Genomic DNA, 12,465 nt, shown 5'->3' on the forward strand with positions numbered 1-12,465 from the left:
TTCGGTTTTTCACAAACATGTGTAACCATGAACCCTCGAACTCAAATGGTGGAACATATTTTTGGCTACCACAGAATTTGTCTCGCAATTTTTTTTTGGTCAAAAACGAATCTTTGGCAGTAAATGTCACTATTTATAACCACTATATCCATTTGTTTTCAGATTTTCATTTTATTGAGAATCTGACTTGAATCCTTCCCAAAGCTTTGTTAGATCCCATGAGTTAGTATCATGTTTTGTAACTTTGTATAACATTTCTTTTACAACTTAATGAGGGTCACATTTTGTCACAGATAGTCACATCTTCTATCACCTAGTTCCTAGCACATCAATTTAAGATTATTAATATGAATTTTATATGAATATTATTTTAATTAATATGATTCGTTTAAATAAAATATTTGATTTCAAGGTCTTCCCAGACTCTTAATCTACAATAAGATTCATTAAAATACAATCTTTTATTTCTAGGGTCTTTAGGACCTAGTTCTTAATACATCAATTTATAATATGATTCGTTTAAATAAAATATTTAATTTCAAGGTCTTCCTGGTACATTAATAATCTACAATAAGAGTCATTAAAATACAATCTTTTATTTCTAGGGTCTTTAGGACCTAGTTCTTAATACATCAATTTATAATATGATTCGTTAAAATAAAATATTTAATTTCAAGGTCTTCTCAGACTTTTTTTCTAGTACATTAAATGGACATAACAGTACTTGCGAAATTTGTAAACAAACTGTATGCAGCGGATACAAAATCAAAGCAAATGTCACATAACAAAAATAAAAAATGGCTAATTTTGATTGTTTGATTATTTTACAAGTTTGTTTTGGACACGTGATTTTATTAAAAGATTCATTAAAATGGGATTAAAATACAATCTTTTATTTCTACTTTTTAGACATCAATTTACAATATAATTCGTTTTAATATACAATCTTTTATTTCTAGGGCCTAGGACCCAGTTCTTAACACATCAATTTACAATATGATTCGTTAAAATAAATTATTTAACGTTTTTCTTAGTACATTAATCTACAATAAGATTCGTTAAAATACAATCTTTTATTTCTAGGGCCTTTAGGACCTAGTTCTTAACACATCAATTTACAATATGATTCGTTTAAATAAATTATTTAACTTTTTTCTTAGTACATTAATAATCTACAATATGAGTCATTAAAATACAATCTTTTATTTCTAGGGCCTTTAGGACCTAGTTCTTAATACATCAATTTACAATATGATTCGTTTAAATAAAATATTTAATTTTTTTTCCTAGTACATTAATCTACAATATGATTCATTAAAATACAATTTTTTATTTCAAGGGCCTTTAGGACCTAGTTCTTAATACATCAATTTACAATATGATTCGTTTAAATAAAATATTTAATTTTTTTTCCTAGTACATTAATCTACAATATGAGTCATTAAAATACAATCTTTTATTTCTAGGGCCTAGGACCTAGTTCTTAATACATCAATTTACAATATGATTCGTTAAAATAAAATATTTAAATTTTTTTCCTAGTACATTAATAATCTACAATATGAGTCATTAAAATACAATCTTTTATTTCTAGGGCCTTTAGGACCTAGTTTTTAACACATCAATTTACAATATGATTCGTTTAAATAAATTATTTAACTTTTTTCTTAGTACATTAATCTACAATATGATTCATTAAAATACAATTTTTAACGTGTATGGTCCTCCAGTTTCTAAGTTTCTACCACCATAATTCACACTGTTAATGAGTTGAAATACAAGCTTTAACGTGTAGGGTCTTCCAGTTTCTAAGTTTCTACCACCATAATTCACAATGTTGAGTTGAAATACAAGCTTTTACTTCTAGGGCCTTGTATGGCTTAGTACTTGGATTTGCTAACCCTAGAAAGTTCAAAGCACAGTTTCTGATTGTACTCTCATCTTTTTCATCCTTTTTTCTTGGAAGTAAGACTTGGTGTTTTTGGCTGGACTCCTGATAATTCTGTATGCTTTTTGTCCATACAATAACACCATGATTACTGTATTATTAACAATGATAGCAATACACTGTGCTATTTCCTTGTACCAGGGCTTTTGGAAAGGCACTATAGCAAAGTTCGCTATAAATACAGCTGTTAAAACGAACGTGGTATAGACTAAGATCATACTCTCGTTCATCACACTTGGGAGATTTCGTCCGCGAAACGCTTGGATAGAGCACAAGAACTGGATCAGTAATTCAAAAGTCATTATGATGTTGCTGTGAAAATATGTGTTACAGCTGAAATGTCTTCTCAAAGTTTTGGAGTTTTCAAATTCGAGAATCTCAGCTGGATTGTAATTCATGGAGACTGCAAAGGCTGAAGTCACGATTACGAGAAAAATGACGACTGCGAAAATTTGCTCTGCGAATGTTCTTTTGATTTCCCCCTCTGTCAGTCTGACTTTACTGTTGTAGGCTTTTAGAATCTTGTGTGTTTTGATAAAGATTATACCAACGCTAACCACATACAAGGAGCTGATAAGTCCTGGTTTAAAGAGACAATGCGCGCCAGCCGTGGGTTGGATGAAAAAGATAATTGTAATTGTAATATAACAAAGATTAAGGCAATGTCGACCAAATGGATTGTAGATATCATGAAATCAGAGATGGCAACGATAGGTGTTTTTCTATTTATTACGAAGACGAGTAAAACGGTGATCGTCATAACGACACCTGTAGAACTCAATACCACAACAACAATGAATTCCCTTGTGTTATGATTAATGTAAACATCTTGGTGGGGATCGATGCAGTCAGTTCTTTCCCCGTTGTCAATGAAAGTTTTGCCGGTACATTTTTGACATGGTTGGTTGCCATATGATGATTTAAAATAATTTTCTTTACATAGCAAACATGTCCATGAAAATCCTTGTGTCACCTCATCGTAACCTTTGTAATAATAGCCAGGACTACAATTTAGTGTAGGAACTTGACTGGAACGAGTATCTAAGAAGTGGTCAGATAGGTTTTCCTTTTCAAAGTCATGATAAATCTTTTCAAAATCTTTAAGGTAGTTTCCTTGGATTTTAGGTTCTTTCCCTCCGCAACCCTTTTTATACACAATAGCTCTGATCTCATCTTGATCTTGCCGATACCCATCACTCGAACTAAATGAGAACTTCTTCCGGGTTGTGCGAAGCTGCTTTAAAAATTGAGACCTATTTCTTGGTTTAAACTTATACGTATCCCAATCAGCTCCCCAAAATTCATCAAAGAAGTCTGAAAAGGACTCTTCCAATGGTCCTAAGCTACGAGTGTAAGACTCTATTCGCGATTGCGGCTTCGTAACATTTCTTTTCCTGAGTACCTGACTTAAACGCCACTGAGCATGAGACCTATCACTCAATGAACCATCTGTTAACGATATGCCTGTATAACGTGGTAAGAAACAATTTGCCCTGGTTCTATCAAAGCGAACGACTGTTAGATTCAACTTCATCCAAGATCTATAACGGAGCCCAAAGTCACGGTCAACGAAACTTATGATTGTCGGTTTGTTAAGAATCAGCCATTGAGTATTTAATGTTTTTTCTCTGGAAGGTCGCCATAAGAGTTCCTTGTTACCGTTGTATAACTTAACTTCAGTGGTGTGCACTGAAATCTTTGATTCTCTCAATTCACGAAGAACCTTTTCGTAGAAGCTGTAATATTTCGGTGGCGATGACGACGGTTTACCTTTGTTGAACAATAAAAGAATATTTTGCCAGTCATGATATTGTATAAGAAACTTGAGGATGTTGATCCCCAAATCTACTAGTTCGTCACCTGCTTTGCTAATGAAATGGAGATCCATCACTACAGCGTCATGGTATACCCCAGTAAAAAATTTGCTCATTGGACTTGGCAGTTGTATCACGATGAACCCGATCGTAGACTGGGTAACATTTGTTAAATTATGAGAAGAGATTGTATATTTTTCATCCAGCAGGAGTATCTGAACCAAATCATGAAGCTTTTTGAAATCGTCACATACATCATAACCTATGTATTGTACTTGCGATTGTCGACCATCTTCTAAATAGTCTATATATTGCCCGATCTCGTTTCTGAGTCGTTCATCAGTGAATTGGGACAGAGAATTTTCAACCGTCCTGTTTGGTTTGTCATAACATGCTGAATATATTCCAACGAAATGTAAAACACCAATTTCTTTTGGTGTTGGTGATGTTATAACATCTACAGTCAGAAGGAGTAGGAAGTTTGTAAAAAGCATCATTCCAGTTGCATTCTCCAGTTGCTTTCCAAAGCACTTCATTGGTATCAAATAAACCTAAAGTCTTTTACTCAAGTTGAACGTAAAACGTCTCTTCTCTTATATATAATAAATTGGATCAATTTGCACAAAATAAAAAATTTATATTGTTTTGAAAGAACACCTTTTTCGTCAATATGATTCACTCTTCATCTGTCAACTTTACAATTGAAATGCTTAAAAATCTCCTGTCTCGAACGCAATTTAAACAAAACTGTAATACGTGTTTTTTATAAGAGCATCCCTTCGGAGGATATTCTTAACTTTTTTGTGCAGTTTCATAACAAATTAGGGGTTTTTAAGTCCAAAATGCCTTGAAATGTTCTCTAAAATTTCTTAAATATTTTAGACATCGAAATGATGAAGATATGAAATCTGACCTAAAAGTAATGATAATTATATACGAACAAATAGAAATAAAGTAGTAAGTATTGCTTTTCATAACGAGTTTTTGATTTTTGATTTTTCCTCTTTCTATGAAAGTCGAGCCGTTCTTTTGTCTTTTCAAGAAACTTGATGACTTTGTGATAAATTAATGAAAGTTGACAACACTAATTACCAAACTAGTCTAGCAAGCTAGACTACTAAATTCAGACATAGTAGAAATAAAGCAAAAAGTAATGGAGGGAACAATTTTAGTCGTCTAGAAACCTTTCTGCACTAAAACTCCAAATAAAAGAAAAATTTCAATATTTCAATTATAATTTTTTCCCGGCCAATTAGTATTAGTATTATTAGTATTACACTCATTATAAACGACTCCAGTCTAATTACCAAACCAAAAATCTAACTCTTGGAGCATGAACGCTATCATCATGTTACATTTGGAAAGTTAGATATACCTTCGCCTGGGCCTACCCATCTCATATCAAGGGATCCAGTAGACAGGAAACCAATACCTTATCGGCCAAAACTTAGTCGCCCTTAATTTTAGTCGGCCTTAATTATTAGTCGGCCCTAATTTTAGTCACTAAGCCAAAATTTAGTCACTTAGGGCCGACTAAGTTTTGACCGATAAGGTAAGGTCATTCCACACTGCTGATATTGACTGAGAGTGCACTGGACTCGTTCACTTTGGTTCACACCGGATTAAAGCACTTGATCCACTCGCACCATTCATTATCTGATCAATCGACCTGTCCTTGAAATTAACCTAAGAACTAGGCCGGCGCTAATTTTTCAAGTCCATTTTGTCAAGAATTGTCTTTGGGTATTAAAAGGCGAAAAGCTCATGTTCAGACTTCCACGAGCGGAGCGCCACCGCTAAATCAGCAAAATTGAAGTTTCAAAAATTTTCACGAAGTAAAATTTGAAAGGCACCTTCCAGGCCCAACCTATTAATCCTTCGAGAATCTTCTTCTTTTTTTTCGAGCATCTGGGGGGTACTTGTCAAGATTGACAAGCGCTATGACCTTGAAATTTTAATCACTGGTAGATATAAAAAAAATTTTGCTATGTGTATTTGGTACTTTGCTGATCGGTCTGTAAAATACATTTTGACCCACTGCCGGAACTCGGAAACTAATGGAGCTTTGACTTTTTCACAAGTGATATTTATTGATTATCTAAGGCAGTCGGCAAATTTTCAATTTGCTCACGTGAGCGGTACTTTAAAGACTGGACCGTATTTTTACCCGAAATCCTTTTAATTGTTGAGTAGGCTATATGATAGATATTTTTCAGCCAAAAACCACCGATAGAAAGACTAGACAGATAAGGAAAACCATAGCATCTGCTCAAACAAGAGTATTCAACATCTACATAATATCTTTATTAATCTAAGCATTGTAAGAGATTAATTATCACATGAAAAATGAGACAAGTAGAAAGTTTATATTTTTCCTCATATCTTTTGAAGTATATAGATAGATTTCTAAATGAGACTTCAGAGGCGTATTTAGGGGGTAGGTGAAGTAGGTCAAGTGACATAGTTCCGTAAAATCGAAAAATATGAAAAATTGTGAAACTTGCTTCATAGTCTCCTTCGGACTAGGCTACGTTATATCTTCCTTCGTTTCGAGCGTAAAACTGAGCACTGCTCTTGTTTTAAATATTGAAATTCTCCTGATAAATCGCATGCGCACCGAGGTTTTAATGAAACAATAGCGAGTTTCGAAATCTAAGCCAATCAGCTGTGTTTTAAACATTCTTTTATTTGAAATCTCTATTGATAAACATCTTTTGTGAAAGTTGTCTATTATGTTTAAACCTATTAATAAGCAATTCCCGGTGGGGGTTACTAGTGGCCGCCTATAGCAGTGCCTATAGACCAAGAGTAAGGCCTAAAAGCCTGGAGCTGTCTATTGTGTAGACTACCTTCGGACCCTATGCCTAGTATACTCTCAAATCTTATTCGTACGGCAGTTAAAACTTAGATTAACATTTATACCTGCAGTTTTACCTCCCTGATGTTTCGCGAGTGAACCTTTTGCTATTTAGAGGCTTCTATTTTGATAATCCGAAAACCTATCTAATACCACCCGACCCATATCGCCCCGCTTGAATGACTTGAAACACCCTTTTTGACCTCCTTCGCCCTAGCAAATTGAGATCATATTATTACCGAGTTCAACTTCTCTTAAAAATCACGTGTAATGACCTTCAATGACTGCTTATCTTTCTGGTCGCCTTTTCATTTAGAGATAATATAAAGCCGAGAAACATAGCTAGAAATAGCTGAAACGACCTAGCAAAATTTCTGAAAAAAATCGGGTAATAGCTATGAGGCTACGTACAGCTTCTCTGTCGAATTTATTAAAAAACAATACTGAATTCGCATTTCCTAGCTTATCTCTTTCACAGTTTTTATTGAGAGAAGCTCAGTTTCCAGAGCTGAAATTGGCTAACTTTTGAGTTTGATCTGAAATTTTGTGAAAGTCAAAGTGACTTTCACGTCTTAACTGATCTTAAAGCTTTAATTCTTGTGGATCGATCGCTTAGAAATGATCGTCAGGGTATTAAGCATCAGCACCAGTTGTCACTGCTTTAATGGTTATTTTTTTAGCGAAAATGAAGTATCTAAACTTACTTCATACTGTTTGTATATAAAAGTTATCTTTAAAATTCTATTTCAATGATCTTAAAAGTTATCAAAAATAGCAACAAAAAAAAATTTTTCCAGCCGGCCGCATGAGAGCTTTTTTCCTTCACCCGCATTCCGGAAACACTAGATTTTTTTTATTTTCGCCTAAATTGCAAAGTTCGAGTGCGATACAAACTACGCCTAAACAAAAGTGAAATCTTGGATAGAATAACGTTGAAAAGCGATGAAATAAAAAATGAGATACGCGAAATGCAAGGAATATCAAACCTCTCCAATAATCAGATTTGGAACCACTCGTCTTCAAACTTTTGACCTACTTGGCAAAATTCTTAAATACGCCACTGGACTTTCCATAAAAGTAAAAAACAATTATAGAGGATATGGAAAATTAAAAAAATTTAAGAATAGCGAAAAGCGAAGACAGGGGTAATATCAGCCAGGGGATAATATTCTATGAAAATACTGTGGCAACGTTTTAGAAAAATCTATTCAAAGCTATTAGAAAATTTGTTTTGGAGGTTGCTAGTACTTGGATGGGCTCTGGAGATTATTTTTACTTACAAAATTCCGGCAGAAAAAAAAGTTAAAAAATAGAAAAATTTGAGTTTTAATAACGCAATTAATTTTTTTCTTCAAAAATATATATAATTTTTCATTCCATGGGCATGGCAAACAATAAATGGAGCAACTACAGAAAATTTCAGAAAGATAGCACTTCGTAATCCTGAGAAATCTTTGCCAAGGTGTGCGAAAACAATCTGAAACTTTCTTTGAGGAAACAATCTCGAAAGTCAGTACAGAAATCTCTCTATTTTTCTGCCTGTGAGAAATCAATTGTTTTACAAAATTCTCTGCGCTTGACTTAAATGGATTAAAATACCATTTTTTAAGCTTGAAATAAAGGGCTTTGAAATAATATTAAAATAGTCTAGAAAGTCTCAAATATCAACGTCCACATGTTGCATAAATCTCTGAAAATATTTTCACAAATCTCCACGTAGACATAGATTTAGGTCAATTTTTTAAATGTGGTTTCACGAGATACAAAAAGCCATACTTCCAAGGTATAATACATTACCCTGGTATATTTTAAACATGGCATCTGTCAATTATAAATTAATTAAAAGTTGATCTCAGTGCGAAACGTGCCTCCACATCCAGCTGTGCACAATAGATCCTATCAGAGTTTTAGATTTTTCTAAAAAAGCGATGCATTGTGGGATTGTTTCGGGAGTATTACAATAGAAATCTCTTAGGAATTCCTCCAGGGAATTTTCTATTGTAATACTCCCGAAACTATCCCACAATGCATCGCTTTTTTAGAAAAATAAAAACTCCGATAAGATCTATTGCTCGTAAATATTGTCTAGCTGAAAATATTCCCGTAATATTTCAGTCACTGAAGGATTATCATCATAGAGCTTCAATAATTAATTCATTCATTCATTCATTCATTCACACACAAATTGTTAAATCAGCCTCCAGGATTTCTTCACTTTCTTTAACACTCGGGTCTTTAAATGGATACATCAATCATTGAATATGTCTTGGTTCTCCAAAGTTTTTAGTTTTTAAATCAGTCTCCAGGATTTCTTCACTTTCTTTAACACTCGGGTCTTTAAATGGATACATCAATCATTGAATATGTCTTGGTTCTCCAAAGTTTTTAATTTTTAAATCAGCTTCCAGGATTTCTTCACTTTCTTTAACACTCGGGTCTTTAAATGGATACATCATTGAATATGTCTTGGTTCTTCAAAGTTTTTAATTTTTAAATCAGCCTCCAGGATTTCTTCACTTTCTTTAACACTCGGGTCTTTAAATGGATACATCAATCATTGAATATGCATCGGTTCTCCAAAGTTTTTGTTTTTCCGGCGATATCACAATAAGTTCATGTTGATCGGTAACGTAAATTTGAGAATCAAATCTTTGATTTCACTTTAGCTCAAGCTTTCTAAGTTGCCAAAAATGACATGAAAGAGCTAGAAATATCACAAGTCAATCCAAACCATCCAATTTATAAAGGCAGGTTTCATAGTCAAAATCATTGCTGACTGCCTCCAAAATTTGTACGTTTATGAAACAAATATCCTTCCTTGGTTATCATCTTTGAGTGTGTTGTTTTGGACAGCTAAGCACTCCTCCAACTCTTCAAGCATTGAAGCATCTGAGAATAATGTTGTCGCCCCAGAAGATATCAAACTTCATCAAAAAAAGTATGAAGAGTATTGGTATTTTCAGCCTCCATGACTATCCATAACTCCACAAATTTTTAAAAATAGCAGCGAGCTTTACAAAACACACTTTGGATTATGGAGCCCCCCCCAGTTGACCTTCAATTCACGCAATCACGCAAAAACATTTCTCAAATTCACGCATTCACGCAATCTTTTTTCGCAATTTTCACGCATTCACGCAAGTGAAAAAGCCCATTCTCACGCATTCACGCTGGGGCCATTATGGTCGGCTATCCGTGCAATTAGCCATTTTCACCATTTCGATGAACACCAGTAAAATTTGGAAAATTGTCTCCTGCTAAAACGCTTGCTCGATACACTACTAAAGCAGTGTATTTTGATTTTACAGGAAACAATCTCCGAGCCAAATAGTTCAAAAATTAATGTAAAGGGCGCCATATCTATGTATAAACAAATCTCTAGACAAGAAGAAGCGCTCCCGTAGATAATGCTAGCCTAGTTATCGAAATTTACCGTGCGCTCGCACGCCATTACTTGCCTTACTCGCCATTTCCATCGCCACTTTAACCATACCCGTAGAGAATTCTGGATACTCGCTTGTGAATTAGAGTGGGCTGTCTAAAGTCAATGCATTGCTCTCTTTTGACGTCAATGCAATGACTTCTTCAAATCTTTTCTAAGCAAAGGTTTTAACTGCCAACTTTGCACCCACTTTCTGCCTACTCTAACAATTAGAACAGGCAGGGCAGAAAGTCCACCGTCTAAACTAGAGCTAACTCACGTATAACTCAAAGGAAACTCACGAAGGATGAATCCTCAAAAACTTACCAAGAGAAAGAGATTCGTTATATTTCAAAACGTATTGTTTGGCTTTAGCAAATTTCTCGTCTTTCGATAGTTCAGAATGATAGTTGAGTTGCATGGCAATGCATTCGATGCAAATTTCTCGGTTCAGTCTGTTAATCTACAGAAAAATGGTAAAAAAAATGAAATGGTAATATTTACTCAAAGAGGGCTGTGTTTGGTTTTGTTACTAACAAGATTGGGCTCTTCCAGAAAATTTTTGTATATGGGGGGTGGAGGATATAATTGGATATTTTGTCCGGGGGCTAGTGAAAAATCTAAAATTTGCCTTGTTTAGGGACAAACATGCTCTGATTAGGGGTGATTTTGAATGTCCGGGGGGGGTAAGATTTGTTGTCCGGGAGGGTCAAAATTCACAATGTCCGGTGGGTAAATTTCCAAATAATTTTATATCCTCCACCGACCCCCCATATTCAGATTTTTTCTGGAAGAGCCCATTTAATAGCGAGTTTATGTATTTGCACTTTTGAGGACAGTAAATTGACTGTAGCGATTTGGAAAAACCCGCAGTTCTGACGACCCACAATATCGAGGACAGTAAAAGCACTTGTTTACCATCGTCCTCACTCAGTCAGGATGTAGAAAAATCAGAAGCTGATCGTCTCCGTCGCTGAAAAACACACATACATAAACTCCGTAATGATCGTGAAAACGCGGGCGAAGTAGAAGACAAGATTTAGACACTCTCTATTCATGATATGCAACACTGGAGAGTTTTCTGAGAATTTTCAAAAATTTCCACCCAATACGTCACTTTTTCTATTGTTCAAGTGACGTATTGGGTGGAAAATTTTGAAAGTTCTCAGAAGACTCTCCACTGGTGCATATCATGAATAGAGCTAAGTCATCATCATCACCTTCTACGAACAAAAGAAAAACAATGCACACTGAATAATTTTACTGTCATAATGAGATAGTTCGAACACTACCTTTTCTGAATGAGAGGAGCCATCTTGGGTAGGTGTGTGGGTTGATTTCAAATCGTCAATAAACTATAAAATGTAAAGTAAAACAAATTATTATGGGAATTGTGAGCAAGTAATGGGTCATTGCATTCTATATTTCCAGGGGTATAAAGTAGTAGTTTTTCATTTTCCAGGGGGTAAAAAGTTATTCTAAAATTTCCAGGGGGTTAAAGTTCGTCCACCCTCACTTTTAAGGTATGAAAAGAATTTTTCCAAGTGTTCTTTTGCAAATTGCCATTTTCTAGGGGGGTATCCACACATTTCTAGAAATCTGTTTTTTGTCTTTTAAAGGTTCGTCCACCCCCAATGTATGGAAAGTTAATGGGGTACGTTGAATGTCATCAAAAGTAAATCAATATCAGGCAGGGTGTTAGGGAAATATGGTGAAGAATTCTCTTCTTCACTCACATGTCATTCTCTCTCGATCCGGCTGATAATCGAAGTATCGATTGACGTCAAATGAGCTTAATAAAAGCTCAAATTGCAGATGTAGAACGATAAACTCGGTATACATTCACTCGCCATCTGGATAAGGCTATTACTGTGTCTCACTCACATTATGCCGACTGGTAGTGTGAGGGTTTCGATCACAGACTTGCACCGCAATGGACTGTGTTCGAATCCCAAGCTCTTTTAGGCAGGGTGTTAGGGAAATATGGTAATAGACTCTCTACATTCACTCATAATATTTATAGGATTAACTAAATTAATAAATGAAAGATAGAAGGGTTTGTTTGTAAGTTACTAACTTTTTTGTTGGTCAACTCATCATCGATTAAATGTAAATAGGGTCTCATGTCATTATAGCAGCATGGTTTACCACCGAATCGTTTGAAATACTCAACCAACTGAACTTTTGCTCCCTCGACTATTAAAAAAAGATGAAAAAAAACATCATTGAACCCTCTTAAAACTTCTGTAGATTAATGTTGGTGGAGATGGGACTACTTACGATTTACCGCAAAATATCTACGCAAATATTCATGCGTCAGCCAAAAATTTAATCGTTCTTAAATTCTCATAAAAACCGTTATTATTCTTATAAAAATCGGGATTTAAAAATGCACTGAAAAAAATTACTTTGAGCTATTGATAAC

The 12,465-nt window shown here is 34.6% G+C and overlaps 1 protein-coding gene across 2 annotated transcripts in view; it reads right to left on the minus strand.

The window, feature by feature from the left end:
• The window catches only part of LOC136805631 (N-alpha-acetyltransferase 25, NatB auxiliary subunit-like), a 53,840-nt gene that overhangs the window by 18,008 nt on the left and 23,367 nt on the right, over window positions 1-12,465 (minus strand). For both annotated transcript variants that reach the window (XM_067062207.1, XM_067062206.1), the window contains exons 11-13: window positions 12,118-12,236; window positions 11,333-11,395; window positions 10,368-10,503 (exon numbers count right to left, since the gene is read on the minus strand). In XM_067062207.1, coding sequence (XP_066918308.1) covers window positions 10,368-10,503; window positions 11,333-11,395; window positions 12,118-12,236 — 318 coding nt within the window. The remainder of the gene's footprint in view (window positions 1-10,367; window positions 10,504-11,332; window positions 11,396-12,117; window positions 12,237-12,465) is intronic.

The sequence above is a fragment of the Clytia hemisphaerica genome, unplaced genomic scaffold (genome assembly GCF_902728285.1).
Source record: "Clytia hemisphaerica strain Z4C2 unplaced genomic scaffold, Clytia hemisphaerica genome assembly, whole genome shotgun sequence".
NCBI classification, from domain to species: domain Eukaryota; kingdom Metazoa; phylum Cnidaria; class Hydrozoa; order Leptothecata; family Clytiidae; genus Clytia; species Clytia hemisphaerica.